Source organism: Geotrypetes seraphini, chromosome 4, assembly GCF_902459505.1.
Source record: "Geotrypetes seraphini chromosome 4, aGeoSer1.1, whole genome shotgun sequence".
Lineage (NCBI taxonomy): Eukaryota > Metazoa > Chordata > Amphibia > Gymnophiona > Dermophiidae > Geotrypetes > Geotrypetes seraphini.
The window spans coordinates 21,957,927-21,973,858 of NC_047087.1; the positions used below are offsets into that span (position 1 = coordinate 21,957,927).

General features: G+C 41.8%; 1 protein-coding gene across 6 annotated transcripts in view; it reads right to left on the reverse strand.

The window, feature by feature from the left end:
- Positions 1–317: 317 nt before the first annotated feature.
- Positions 318–15,932, reverse strand: part of PLCG2 (phospholipase C gamma 2) — a 210,632-nt gene continuing 195,017 nt past the window's right edge. For 5 of the 6 annotated variants that reach the window (XM_033941197.1, XM_033941196.1, XM_033941199.1 and 2 more), the window contains 4 exons: positions 13,894–14,061; positions 9,530–9,618; positions 4,530–4,714; positions 318–1,272 (listed from right to left, as the gene is read on the reverse strand). In XM_033941197.1, coding sequence (XP_033797088.1) covers positions 1,233–1,272; positions 4,530–4,714; positions 9,530–9,618; positions 13,894–14,061 — 482 coding nt within the window. In that variant the 3' untranslated portion in view covers positions 318–1,232. The remainder of the gene's footprint in view (positions 1,273–4,529; positions 4,715–9,529; positions 9,619–13,893; positions 14,062–15,932) is intronic. The other variant, XM_033941198.1, reaches the window with a different exon arrangement.

Consider the following 15,932-nt stretch of genomic DNA (forward strand, 5'->3'; position numbering starts at 1 on the left):
GGGGCATTTCTGTGCAGTAACTGTGGGGGATATGATAGACGCACTTTCAAGAGTTATTACATAGCCTTTGCACTTACTGTGTGTTAATTTTCACTTTTAACATGCAGTGTAAGTGCAAAATCTTACTGAATTTTAGGAAACAGGCCCTGTAATGTTCATACAACATATTTGTTCAGTCAAAACATTCCTGTCATTCAGGAAATGATTCATTTGCACACCGACACAGTATAATGGAAGATATTCTAATGTAATAAAGATAGTTGTGATCTATTTCCGTAGGTTAATAAAAGGGATTAGTCCCACAAAACCAAACACTCTCTAACCAAGGAAGAGATTTTAATTTAGCAAAGTAGCTCCTTGCTTAAAAATATATCCATGTGTCCTTCAGGTATCATGAAAAAAGTAGTACAACAAACAGCAGTACTGCAAGCATTCGTCATTGTGCTCTAAACAAATGAGTCATTTTTGAGGCCTGGCACGTACATGCAACGTAATTTGAAAATTTCAGTGGCAATACTTGAGAGCAGTTGCATGGCTAGAGGTGGCTCAGCTTCTTTTAAATCACTGTATTAGTACTGGAAAGAACTCGCCTTCACTTCCTCCTTTGATGCCATGAGCGGTACACACCACTTTTGGAGTAGTTCTTACAACAGTCAGCAATGTGGCAGTAAAAGCTTTCTTACAAAAAAAAAAATATCTATAATTTCTACAGAATTCTGTACATAAGAAAGAGGATACAGTGAATCTTGCACCATGAATTCCAAGGTAACATCAACCTGAGTTAGAGAGGGGCTCTTTTGTGTGAATATACACAATCGGAGGTTTTACACTGCACATCGGGCTGTGTATGCTGAGATTTCTGTCCGAGTATTTATATATATATATATTTAATATTTATATATATTTTTTAAATTAAAAGTGCTTTCACAGTGACTAATAAATAACACCCACTACTCATCAAGCTCTTACTTCCCTTAATCCATACAGTCATAAACCTCATTGTAAGGGTTAACCTGAGAAGAGAGACTGCAGAACTACGTGTATGTTCTATGCAGAACAATCTATTAAAACAGAACCTCGGGCTTGCAGGAAAAGGAAGTTAATAAAAACCACACATCTTGTTCTCTTCCTGGGACATTCACTTGGAATAAAAAAGGGTTTGACTACTGATGAGCTGGGAAGACATCTCTGTTCTGGTGAATTGCATCAAAATTGCTCTTCTAGGAGTAGAATTAATAGAATTTGCTGTTACTGACTTTCTTCTCTCTTAACCTGAAAAAAAAAACCAAAAAAATCAACCATTCTTGATATTTATTTATTATTTATTTAGATTTTTATCCCGTCCTCCCAGTAGCTCAGAACAGTCTACAAGTGAACATACACAATGGAGAGTAATTAGACATATAAGAAGTACAATAGGTTTAAATGTTTGGACATACAAGACTGTGTAGTAATTTAAATACAGGGAGTATACAGCAAATTAAGAGTAGAGTTTAAGTATAAGTAGTTTAGTTTAAGTACAAGTTAAACACTATTAGAACCAGTGTGCAATGTAACTATTGTGTCGTCATGACTGCATAGGTAGGGTTACCAGATTTTCCCCGAAGGAAAATCTAGAACCATGGCCATGCCCCCGGCCCCGCCCCCAGATGACATGATCAGTGCAGGCACGGATGCGATGCAATGACATCATGATGTCACCGTGTTGCATCTGTGCATGCACAGATGCCCCCTCCTGATGCGATTTTGACGGGAAGCTTTTCAAAATCCGACATGTCCGGGGAAATCTGGACGTCTGGTAACCCTACGCTTAGAGCATCAGTTTTTAATTGATGCCCTATGCGCAGTAAACACTCTAATTAGTAATGATCACCTTAATGTTCTTCAAAAATCAAACAAATTAAAAAAGAGAATAATTTTCCACGGGAAGCAAGACAAACAAATAAAGAGCAGCGGCAAGCAAGGAATTATGCTAGTGAAACAGCACCCCGCCCCCCCCCCCCCCCCCCCACTGGCAAGACTTGAGAAGGAACAGTGTATACTTTAACATAACATAACATAAACTTTTATTTGTATACAGCTATACACCATGAAGTTTGATGTGGTTAACAGCAGTTAACTGAAGAGATTGCACATAGAGAATGACACGGTGACAAAATTCATCACTGTTCCCGTCCCAAACCATCTTCATGTCATTCTTTAGGGAGAGAGGGAAGAATCAGAGAATGAATGGCCACAACCACTGACCCGCAAGCTTTGCTCTGAAGAATGCTGGTGTAGAAGGACCGAGCTTGAAACAGACATTATAGAATGACAGTCTCTGGTATACAGAGCAGATATTATGATGTCATAATGCCTCATTCCACCAGTGCCTAAGAGCCAATCACATCAGTGATGTCACAATGGCTTCATTATCCTTGGCTCCCATAAGAATCAGAGTATGAATGGCCACAACCACTGACCCACAAGCTTTGCTTTGAAGAATGCTGGTGTAGAAGGACTGAGGTTGAAACAGACACTACAGAATGACAGTCTCTGGTATCCAGAGCAGATATTGTGATGTCATAATGCCTCATTCCACCAGTGCCTAAGAGCCAATCACATCAGTGATGTCACAATGGCTTCATTATCCTTGGCTCCCATAAGAATCAGAGTATGAATGGCCACAACCACTGACCCGCAAGCTTTGCTCTGAAGAATGCTGGTGTAGAAGGACCGAGGTTGAAACAGACATTACAGAATGACAGTCTCTGGTATCCAGAGCAGATATTGTGATGTCATAATGCCTCATTCCACCAGTGCCTAAGAGCCAATCACATCAGTGATGTCACAATGGCTTCATTATCCTTGGCTCCCATAAGAATCAGAGTATGAATGGCCACAACCACTGACCCGCAAGCTTTGCTCTGAAGAATGCTGGTGTAGAAGGACCGAGGTTGAAACAGACATTATAGAATGACAGTCTCTGGTATACAGAGCAGATATTATGATGTCATAATGCCTCATTCCACCAGTGCCTAAGAGCCAATCACATCAGTGATGTCACAATGGCTTCATTATCCTTGGCTCCCATAAGAATCAGAGTATGAATGGCCACAACCACTGACCCACAAGCTTTGCTTTGAAGAATGCTGGTGTAGAAGGACTGAGGTTGAAACAGACACTACAGAATGACAGTCTCTGGTATCCAGAGCAGATATTGTGATGTCATAATGCCTCATTCCACCAGTGCCTAAGAGCCAATCACATCAGTGATGTCACAATGGCTTCATTATCCTTGGCTCCCATAAGAATCAGAGTATGAATGGCCACAACCACTGACCCGCAAGCTTTGCTCTGAAGAATGCTGGTGTAGAAGGACCGAGGTTGAAACAGACATTACAGAATGACAGTCTCTGGTATCCAGAGCAGATATTGTGATGTCATAATGCCTCATTCCACCAGTGCCTAAGAGCCAATCACATCAGTGATGTCACAATGGCTTCATTATCCTTGGCTCACATAAGAATCAGAGTATGAATGGCCACAACCACTGACCCGCAAGCTTTGCTCTGAAGAATGCTGGTGTAGAAGGACCGAGGTTGAAATAGACACTAGAAAATGACATGGGATTATTTCCTGCGGTTATCCGCGGGGACGGGAAGGGTGATGAATTTTGTCACCGTGTCATTCTCTAATTGCACATAAGAGGTAAGTATGCAATTACAAGTAACATAGGAATACAAATAACAAAGGACCATGGTAAGGTCAGAGTTGAGAACAAAGGAAGGGAATACAAGGAGAACTCAAGGGATGAGCAGAGGTAGGGTCTCGGTACAGGTATAGATAAGGAGACCCAAGAGGGAGGGAGAGGTGAGGGGGTGGGTAGAAGAGTAGAGAGAGTCCGTAACTATAGTATTTTTCTTCGTCTGGAGGAGCTCTAAATAAAAATGTACTGCTCAATAAAAATAGAGTAGTCCATTGCTAATGCACTCAGATTTTTCATTAAAATTTCTACAAAAATAATAGTAAAAATATGTACTACAAGGTGGAAATGTGTATGAAAAAACAATACATGTCTGAAACTAAACTCTGGGATTCAGGGTATAAGTTGGGTCTTTGAAACACCATGAAACCCCCTTCCTGTATTTGACTCTGTATTAGAGAATGACACGGGGACAATTTTTTCCCCGGCCCCGCAGAAACTAATTTTCCCGGCCTGTCCCAGCGAGTTCTTTCCCTGCCCCGTTCCTGCAAGCTCCGTCCTCATCTGCACAAGCCCCAAACACTTTAAAATCATAAGTGTTTGAGTCTTGTGCGGTTAAGGCAGAGCTTACAGGAATGGGGCAGGGACAGCGACAAAACTCGTGGGGACGGGATGGGGAAATTGAGTTCCTGTGGGTGTCATTCTCTACTCTGTATGGATTGCACACATCATGAGGACAGAACACATCTTTCGCCTCAAACTAACTTGTCGGTCAGTAGGATGTAACCTAAGTCAGCTCTGAGTGCTGTCGAATCCAACAGTAGTGCAGAGAAGTACGAAATACCTCTTGCTGCAGGTCTCCTGGTACATATGTAACTGGCTCGCATTGGATCTGAACTCTTTCACAAGGGCCTCTCGGTTGGCATGCTTCATATTTTGATGGGTGTCATATAAGAATAACTCATTATTCAATTCCGCCTGCCGTTTACGCAGCTGCCGGCATGACGAATACAGTTCTTCTTCACTCGCCTGCAGAACAAAATTCATCATCATAATTAAGAAGAAAAAAAAAATCCCAAATGGTCAGAAATTCTTTAAAAATGCATCATGTCTGCATGCTTAAAATACAGCTACAAGTTGTGTAGGACAAGTACAAAATGATTTTTTGTAATTTCAGAGCTACTTTAAGAGATTCCTTTGCAATTTCTTGGAGATACTGGAGGTGAACACAATTCAGACTCGAGAGCCGTATTCCAGTCGGGTTTTCAGGATTTCCCCAATGAATATGCATGAGATCTATGTGCATGCACTGCTTTCAGTGCATATTCGTTGGGGAAATCCTGAAAACCCGACTGGAATATGGTACCCTACCCCTGATCTATTCCAATATATAAATCGACAAATCAAACTATATGGCTAAACTCTAAGATTCAAATTGGCGGATTTAAGGTCATTTGGAAGCATTGGATGATAGCAGGTATACGTATTTTAGATGATGTTATTTCTAATGATAAACTGATTTTTCACAGTTGCAACATAAATATGGTCTTAATAAATCACAAAGTTTCAGATGGTTGCAACTGAAGCAGGCTATTCAGGTGGGGTTCCCTGAATGGAAAAATCTTAGCAATCAATATACTGTAGTTTGGAATTTTTATGTTTTCAGGTGGACTTCCTGGGACACCAAGCCGCACAGTGATATAAATTGATAAATGGATTTTTAAATAAGAAGCCTAAAACTGGTCTTAGGGATATTTGGAGCATTGAGATTAAGCATCAGATTTCTGCATCTCAATGGTCACAAATTTGGACTTAGAGGATGAGAAGTACAGTGTCCACATCTATGAGACAAACTTGTTTTTTTCTTTTACATAGAGCATTTTGGACCCCAGTTCGATTACAAAAGTTAGATAGCTCTAAGTCTAATAGATGGCATTGTAATCTTGAAGCAGGGACTCTAGATCACTTATTATTCTATTGTCCATGTATCTTGTCCTTTTGGAAATCAATATGGGGCCAAATAAATTGTTTATTGGAAAATCCTGTGGCATTATCATAGAAACATAGAAGATGACGGCAGAAAAGGGCTACAGCCCATCAAGTCTGCCCACTCTGCTTACCCACCCCCTGTCTATGCCCTAATGACCCAATTTCCTTATTTTGACCCTCGTAGGGATCCCACATGGGTATCCCATTTATTCTTAAAGTCTGGCACGCTGTCTGCCTCGATCACCTGCACTGGAAGCTTGTTCCAATGATCAACCACTCTCTCTGTGAAGAAATACTTTCTGGTGTCGCCATGAAATTTTCCGCCCCTGAGTTTGAGCGGGTGCCCTCTTGTGGCCGAGGGTCCCTTGAGAAAGAAAATATCATCTTCCACTTCGACACGTCCCGTGAGGTACTTAAATGTTTCGATCACGTTCCTCGAGAGTGTAGAGCTGCAATTTGTTCAGTCTCTCTTCGTATGAGAGACCCTTGAGCCCCGAGATCATCCTGGTGGCCGTCCGCTGAACCGATTCAATTCTGCGCACATTTTTACTGTAATGTGGCCTCCAGAATTGCACACAGTACTCCAGATGAGGTCTCACCATGGCCCTGTACAACGGGATTATGACTTCAGGCTTTCGGCTGACGAAACTTCTATTGATACAACCCAATATCTGCCTTGCCTTAGATGAAGCCTTCTCCACTTGATTGGCAGTTTTCATGTCTGCACTGATGATTACTCCTAAATCTCGTTCTGCTGAAGTCCTAGTTAAAGTTTCTCCGTTCAAGAAGTACGTCCTGCATGGATTTGCGCTTCTGAGGTGCATGACCTTACATTTCTTAGCATTGAAGCCTAGCTGCCAGGTTGAGGACCAATTTTCCAATGTAAGCAGGTCCTGCGCCATATAATTCTGTAAACTGCATTCACTTACTATATTACATAGTTTGGCGTCATCGGCGAATAGTGTTATTTTACCTTGAAGCCCTTGAGTCAGATCCCCTATGAATATGTTGAAAAGGAGTGGACCCAGGACCGAGCCCTGCGGCACTCCACTGGTCACCTCCGATGTTTTAGAGAGGGTACCATTAACCACCACCCTCTGAAGTCTGCCACTCAGCCAGTCATTGACCCATGCAGTTAGTGTCTCTCCTAACCCCATCGATTCCATCTTTCTTAGCAGCCTGCGGTGTGGGACACTGTCAAAAGCTTTACTGAAGTCCAGGTACACGACGTCCAAAGACTCTCCCAAGTCCAACTTTCTTGTTACCCAGTCAAAGAAGCTGATGAGATTGGATTGGCAGGACCTACCCTTGGTGAATCCATGCTGACTGGGATCCCAAAGATTCCCTTCATTCAAGATCGTGTCCAATTTGCTTTTAATTAGTGTTTCCATGATATCGTATGATACGGTTTTATTTGGTATGTCAATTTCATCTAAAAAAACAGGCTTCTATTGATTATGACAGGGGTCACCATACAACATATCACAAGTAATTTGAAGAATTGGAGCAAACTCAATTACAGTTTTTGATGGAATTCGTTGTGTCACATTTATAAAATGGAAAGAACAATAGCTATACGAAAAGGGAATTATAATAAATTTAAAGAGGTTTGGGGACCATTGACAAATTATTGTAATGAATAGATACCATTTATTAGTACAATTGCAAATGAGGGGGGGGGGATGAGGGGAATAGATAGATTATTGTAATGAATAGATACCATTTATTAGTACAATTGTAAATGAGGAGGTGAAGGTGGGGGGAATTCTGATCTTTTATTAAATGTTTAGATTAGTAGAAAATAATATATTATATGATATATGTGATTGCATATGTTATGATAAGGGTGGGAGGGAGGGGGGGTAAAATTTTATTAATTAACGTTGATTATGATTGAAAATCAAGTGATGTATTCAATTTCAAATGTCTTTTATTGATACACTTGTAAGTTGTAAAATGAATAAAGATTTTTAAAAAAAGATTATATTGTATAATCTCTTAAAATTGTAATACTGTATGAAGGAAAAAAAGAAGAGTCTCTAGAATTTCAAAATAACTGCTTCAATGTTTTGCTATTACTTCCTGTGTGTCCTTTTGAAAAATGACGCTGCACAAGTTTTTAAAAAGACAGTACTAAACAGTCATCCCCTGGAGAAAATACAGGAAAACAGCGGCAAAATAATAATAATAACTTTATTTTTGTATACCGCAATACCACAAGCAGTTCAGAGCGGTTTACAGAGGAAGAGACTATACACAGACAGCGATGTTACAGAGAAAAATTTTCAAATTCCATTGGGAAGATTGCCACTTCAACGGCACTTTCACACAAAATAATTTTCATGGGGGGGAGGGGTTGCAGTGTAGTTGATAAAAGACACATGTGAACAAAAAACCACTTTCAAAGTGCTAAATGTAATTTTCATTTGTGTTCTTTTGTAATACTGGGAAAACTGTAGAAGAAAAATTACGGAATTACACAAGGGAAAAAAATGTAACACTTGAAGCTGTGCTAATTTTCTTCAGGAACTGTGCGGTCACTGATGTAATCTATAGATTGCTAATAACCAGGACGGTATTATGTACCTGCAGCACATTCTGTTTTTATAAATGTCTCTGGCCCCTTTATAATTTTATGTTTTCCTTTTATGTGCTGGCAGATGGATTTCCAAAAATCAAAACAGACCCAACTATTAACGTATCATATTTTATTGAGGAGTTTTTGAATGATATGGCAGATGGACCAGGCCTTCATTTGTCTTTCTATTTTACATCTAGATTGCTTTGGCAAACCTTCCTCCCTCTTAATGGCCATAAAAAAACTATCCATTCACGGCCCATCAAAATCCATCCCACCTCCCGTCCTCATGGACTGGTGTATAAGGAATCTTAGAGATACTCCAAAAAGACAAATGTCAAAACTGACAAGAAATGCATGGATGTGAAACTGCAATATATAGACATCGCTTGTGATATTAGATATGGATGAATCTGTCATTTGCCTTTTTAAATCCATGGATAAGAGAATACTGGAAAAGGTTTTCTGTGGAGGACCTGCATTCTGACTCAGAGTCACCACTAGTTCTCACAGCAGTCTTGTGATTCTATAAGCCAGAGATCCCCACACTGTGTCCATGAAATGTGTCTCCACAAACTGACAAACTTAAATTAGGCTGAAAGATTTGTTTTATTTATTTTTGGGGGTGGCTAAAGTGGGGGGTCTGTGAAGGGAAAGAAGTGAAACGAAAGGAAAGAGACAGGAGTGTGAGGGGAACAAAGGAAAAAGGGTGAGAGTAAGAATTTATTGTGAGGTATGTGACTGGAAAGGAGTGTACCACAAACAGAAAACCTAACCCCCCCCCCCCCCACACACACACACACACTTCCTCTAGTGCAGTGTATCACAAACTATGTGCTTGCCGAGATTTCAGGTATGCCGTGAGATGCCGGGAAGGAGGAGAGGCACTGGTGCCGGCTGGTCTCCGCGCCTCTTCCCTTCCAGCACCCCCCACTGGCAGCTCAGGGCCCGTATGGAGGCCTTCTCCAATGTGCTGATGATGTCACACATGCATGTGACATCATCACATCAACATCCATGCACTTCTGGGTGACTCAAGCCGCGGCCACCGCGTTTAGTGTGCCATGGCTTGACAAAGTTTGCGAGACACTACTCTAGTAGGTAGATGATGGGGGTGGGGGGAAGGGAAAGAGTAGAGTTCTCAGGCATGTGGTAGCGCTATGTACTTCTAAGAAACTCCTGATCACTAGCAATAATATTTCTAGAAACCTAGTGCCATAGCTGAGCACAATGAATTAAGGAAAACAAGATGACACAGAGCCTAGGATTTCACCTACCAGGACTGGCTCCATTTTGCAGTAGATCAGAAGAGATGCTAGTTCAATGTCTTCACTATAACCATTCTTTAAAGGCACTGACCTGAAACCTGAAAATGATATATGAAGTGAAGTAGTAAAAAAATTGCAACAGTAGTACTCTACAGAATGGAAGCATCAACAGTGCTGACCACTTGCCTTGAACGTTGTAAAAATGGCTGCTGAACCGGAGGGGTGGGAAGGGAAGCAACTCGCAGCCAATCCTTTACGGCAGGGACATGGCTATTCACCGTGGCAACCAGTTGATTTTTTTTCCCCTTTCCGGTGGGCTAGCCATGGGTAACAGTCACTATGTCATTCTCTAACACAGATGTGTTATACACGCACAATATTTTCCTCATTTAAAAAAATGCCGTGCCCTCCTCCACCCCTCTCCCCCCCCCCCCCCCCCCGCTGATGACGGCCCTCTGCAATGACCCACTCCGGAACCAGAATGTAGGCAGAAGGGATACCCACTCCCTCCTGCCACCAGCCCCTCCCCTGGAAGAGGCCTTAAGTGTCTGAGCCAATCAGAGTCTTAAACCCCTCCCCATGCATCCCAGGATGCACCGGGAAGGGGAAGGCCTGCCATTTTGAAGTGGCGAGCCTGAGGAACATGAAGGATTGGGCATCCCTTCTGCTGTCATCTAAGTTCCATAGACCGGGCAGGTTCAGGGGTGTGGGGGGTTCGGGGGGGGGCTGTGGGCATCCCTCATGCCAATTTTCTTTTAGGAAGGGAAGCAGGAGAGGGAAGGGGTTAGTTCGGAGGACCTTGTGGTGGGGGACCTTGTAGGGGAGGGGCTGTGCGGCAGCAGGAGGCAGTGGGCATTCCTCCTGCCAATTTTGTCTGGTGTGGGGGGGTTCGTGGTGGCAGGAAGGATTTGGTATCTCTCCTGCTGATTTTGGCTGGCACGGGGGGGGGAGGGTTCGTGTTGACAAGAGAGAGTGGGCATCCCTCCTGCTTCCATTCTGGTTCTGAGGGGACCGCCATGGCATTTTTTTTATGGGCCAGATATTGCATGGATTATTTTACTGCAACTGCTGTAGAAGAGTCTCGCTAAAGACACTCTTGCCATGGTCACCTGCGGAACTGCCCTACCAACTAAGAGATCCCCTACTGGTGCTAGAACCTTGACTTGACTCTGCTTTATGTCAGTTATCCTGTTGTGTTCAATAACTAGGTGGAGGCAGGATCTAGACCTCCCTTCATCAAGTAAATTGATTTCCAGGACTCTGAGACTCTCAAACAGGACCTACGAAGGCACCACTCTAGCGATGTGTACTATCACTGATTTGAGAGACAACAGGATAAGAATAAAGTTTATCATGCCTATAAAACATCTATCCATGCTTAAAAAAAAAAAAGATTAGGCCTAAAGAACAGGAAAAATAAAATGGTAGGACTGAAAATGAGCATCGGGGAGATCTTACTGGGAACTTAACGGGCCCTGCAGCAGAAAATGCGCAACATTAGCCATTCAGAAAGAGAACTTCAAGAAATTTCAGGAGACTTGGGAGCCATTAGCAAATTATTGTAATGTTTAATTATTGTTTTCCCCTTTAAACATCCGGGAGGGGGGAAGAGGGGGGGGGTCTGGTATGATAATGAATTTTGGTATATTGATATGAGGTTTATTGTAGATATTTAATGTGTTGGACATTGTGACTGTTTAGGGTGGTAGGGGGATTAATTCTGAAATGGATATTAAGTGTGATATTTGAGTATAAAATGTATTTACTGTTACATTTGTAAGTTTTGAAAATAATAAAGAATTGGAAGAAAAAAAAAGAAAATGTGTAACAACAGTGCTAATGCATGCATACCATTAGTAAATAACCCCTTCCCCCAATTTGTAATTGGTTTGAGAGTCTGTCAGCCTGATTGTCATTTCTGTCCATCCCAGGTCTGTCACCTTAAACCCATTTCCACACTTGCTACCTGCCCTCCTTCCTGCCTGCTAACACCCCGCTACATTGCCCACTCCCAAAGCCCCCCACCCTCCCAATACCATAGCAACTACCTTCTGCCCCTCACCTGTCCCCTTCCCCTCTGGAGTGCAATGGAACCTTCCATGATCCTGTCTGCTTCATCACCCTGCCCAAAGCTGTATTGTCTGAGGCTCTGGTGTACAGCTGCCCGATTCCCAATTTAAATCGATTCACCGATTCACTTCGGCTGAATCGATTCAAATCCATTCATTCTCGTAAAAAATTGGACTTACCGATTCACTGCAGGCCAATAAGGGGGTGCTCTGAGGGCTGGTGTCATCATGGTCCAGGAACTTCTCTGCTGCGACAGCCTTCACAACACACTGTTCTTGCCAGCATCAGGCCTTTCTCTCTGCCGGGTCTTGCCTTCGTGGAAAGAGAAAGTAGGTGGGGCCCAGCAGAGAGAAAGGCCCGACATCAGCAAGAGCAGCGAGTTGTGAAGGCTGAAGCTGCCTAAGGTGTGTGTGTTGGGGAGGGGGAGGGAGAAGAAGTGACAAAGAAAGAGAGCAAGTAAGGGAGGGGAGGGGAAGAGAATGGGGGAGCTATTAAACCTCGAAGGGGGGGGCATGGATGGAGGGTGCTGGATTTCAGGGAGGAGATGGTCTGGAGACAAGAGAGAGATTAGATAAGGCAGTGGGGAAGAGTGGGAGAGGCTGAAGTCACGGAAGGAGGAAAAGAGAGTGCGAGAGGTGCTGGGTCAATGGAGCTGGAAAAGTAGAGGGAAGAGAAAGAGAAATGAGAAGACCCTGGGCAAGTCACTTAATGCCCCCATTGCCCCAGGTGCATTAGATAGATTGTGAGCCCACCAGGGAAAAATGCTTGAGTACCTGAATGTAAACCACTTACACTATAAGTGGTACATAAATACTAAAAATAATAAGAATAAAATAAAAATAAATAAGAAAAGTGGGAAAGATGCTAAATCCACAAATGGAGAGATAAAAAGAGAGAGTGCTTGCCCTGGGAAGAGCGGTGTAGGAGGAGAGGGAACAGAGGGGCAAAATCTGGAGAGGCAGGGCCACAGGGGGAGGAATGGGTTCACAGTGGATGGAAGGGGCTGAGAGAGAGGGCAGACGCTGGATGGAAAGAAGAGAGTGAAGAGGATGATTAAAGCAGCAACGACATAAGGCAGAAAAAATATTTTTGTTGTTGTTGCTTTATTGTAGCTGTATTGATAGATGTTTTTAAAGAGAAAATGGAAATAAAGTAATCTTTTTATTAGACTAATTTTAATACATTTTTTGTTACAAACCAGGTCAGGATAGGATACCATAACAACAGTATACTGTACTAACCTGAAGAATGAGGTTTTGGCCTCTGAAAGCTAATTCAAAAATGGATTAGTCCAATAAAATGGTATTTTCTTATTTTCCATGGTTTTCTGTTAGCATTGACTGTGCAGGATCGATCTGTATTAATCTGGCTTGTTTAGTTTTACAATAAAAATTGATTCAACTTTAAACTTAAAAAGCTGTGCCATTGAAAGTGAATTGAATCAAATTAAATCAAATCAAAATTTTTTCCCTGAATTGGCAAGCTCTACTCTGGAGCAGTCCTCAGCCCGTGAAAAGAAGAGATGGAACCCAAGTACAAGTCACACAGGGAACAGAAAGAAGCACAAAGGGGCCTTCACATCCAGTCCAATGAATTTTATTGATGGAACCGACATGAGCTGTGTTTCAGTGTACCTGCCTGCGTCAGGGGTCAACCAATGAATAATTGAAACTTAGAATGGTACCAATGTTGTGAATTTGAATGGAAATCTCTAAAAGAGCAGAGTGCATCGACAGTCCTTCATCATCTGTGTCGCATCGAAACTGAAAACGTGCATAAAGTTAACCACTTAACTCTGTTGAAATATTCTGCTATAGATGGTGGGGATGAACATCTGGTCTGAGAATAATCAAGTGGGTACAGAAAAGTCCAACAGAGGAAAAGCCCACGAGGAAATAACCAATGAAAAAAAGGGGGATTGAACAATAAACCGATTCAATTGGTCATTCTCCTGGCTCTTCATCGGAAGTCCATTGTTCAAGGCCACTTTTTTTCATTGGTTACTGAAAACAGTCAATGCATTCCAGTTAATTTTAAGTCTGCTATTTGGCTGACCAGGATTAACTGGGTGACTTTAGCCAGCCAGCACTGAATATCAGCAGACCGGCCAACATCTAACTAACTGAGGAGGGCCCCCATCGCTGCCTCTAATTATCTAGCTGAATTTTGCACAGTCAATGATTCGCCCAGACAAAATTTAGCCAGTCAACAACAGGGATCAGTTTCAAAGTGGAAGGTTTCTCCTACTGACCCTAAACATGAACTCCAATCTGACTGTTCTGCAGGCACTCGGTGAAGCTTACCTGTTCTGATTCCTTTCAGGGGGAAGGTGGAATGAGCTAAGAAGTTTGGATCACTGAAGATATCTTCTTCGTACACCACGAAACGCAGGAATGCTAGATTTGGATCATAAATTTCAAATGTCACGTGCTCCTGAGGTGGCGGCCACACTGGATTAAGCCCATTATCATCTGGAATGAGCAAAAAATGTTATGAAGACCACATAGGAACTGAACTGTTCAGGGCTGCATGATTTACTCCTGACGAATCTGGGTCAATTTTGTTAATTATCACATTAGGCGTCATATTGAAATCTAGAGTATTCTGGAATCTTTAAAGGATATGGTTCAACAACACCTGGTCTCCTGCTGACCAAGCAGTCGAGCTGAACCCATGGCTAGCCCAAATGATACTCGAGGCCCCCACCTACCTCGACTTCAGAAAATCACTCAAAACCTACCTTTTCAGCAAACAAGACCCTTAACCAACCCTTCAGATAATCTCAGGGCCCCTTGCTCGGCTCATCCCCTCCTCCATGATAGCTCCTTTCTCCCCCTTCCTCTTCTACCCTCTCACTTCTTCATCTGCCAAGTTTGGCTAAATTTGTTGTAAATCTTCCTCTTTCATCTGCCAAGTTTGGCTAAATTTGTTGTAAATCCGATAAATTTGTTGTAAATCTTCCTTCTTCATCTGCCAAGTTTGGCTAAATTTGTTGTAAATCCGATAAATTTGTTGTAAATCTTCCTCTTTCATCTGCCAAGTTTGGCTAAATTTGTTGTAAATCTTCCTCTTTCATCTGCCAAGTTTGGCTAAATTTGTTGTAAATCCGATAAATTTGTTGTAAATCTTCCTTCTTCATCTGCCAAGTTTGGCTAAATTTGTTGTAAATCTTCCTCTTTCATCTGCCAAGTTTGGCTAAATTTGTTGTAAATCCGATAAATTTGTTGTAAATCTTCCTTCTTCATCTGCCAAGTTTGGCTAAATTTGTTGTAAATCTTCCTCTTTCGTCTGCCAAGTTTGGCTAAATTTGTTGTAAATCCGATAAATTTGTTGTAAATCTACATGTCTATGCGGATCCTAATCTAATTAATGTAAACCGCCTAGAACTCGCTGGGTATGGCGGTATATAAGAATAAAATTATTATTATTATTATTAATTATTATTACATTGCCACCATCACGAGCAACTTTGATACACTGTACTCTCTTTATCTGTTTTGGGATAACTGTAGTTTTCCTACCCAATCAGACCAATTTTAAAATGCAGTTGTGAGAGTGGGACTTTAGCGTTTTGGGGGTTTTAAAAAAGATTTTTATAGTGATAACAGCAGACGTCTTTAGCCTGTGAGGGAGATGCAGAAAGCTGCACAGGGCTGTTTGAGCCTGTGGTTTCTACCGTAAACATAATACCGCAGCACATAGGAAGAAATCTGCATGCAAATTTCATATGTGGCAAATGTGGGGGGATTATGCCAAATACAGTGCGCACCAGATTTCAGGTAAGCGCGGCTTCTTGTGAGCATGTCCAAACTAAAAACAAAAGTGTCAGCATAATTGGTGGTTGTTTTGCTGCGCCTAAAGATGAGCCTTGTAAAAATGGTTTCCACTTGAAATTTCTGAGAGGCTCATCTTTAGGTGCAGAAGAACAGGTGCGGCCATGTACTTTCACTTTCAGTTTTCTTCAGACAAGTGCCCATGTTTCAAGTTTCAAGTTTTATTGGGATTTGTTATCTACGCAATATCATATATTTCAATGCGTATAACAATTGTTTTTAAAATAGCAATTAACAAATTGGGGAGGACAAAACAAGATAATATAGACAAATTTTGACATTCTATTACAAATTGGTACAAAAGGCAAAAGGGGTGAACTACAAATTTTTTAAGAAAAGAAAAAGAAACATTTAAGGAAAAAAAAACACATGTGGAGGGGTCATGGAAAACATATATGGTAGGATCTCAAATCCAGGATATAAAGTGAAATAAAGAGTATTTTGGCGACCTACACATAACACTCATTAAAAACTGTTACTTTACTTACTATCTAGAAAAACAAAGGGGT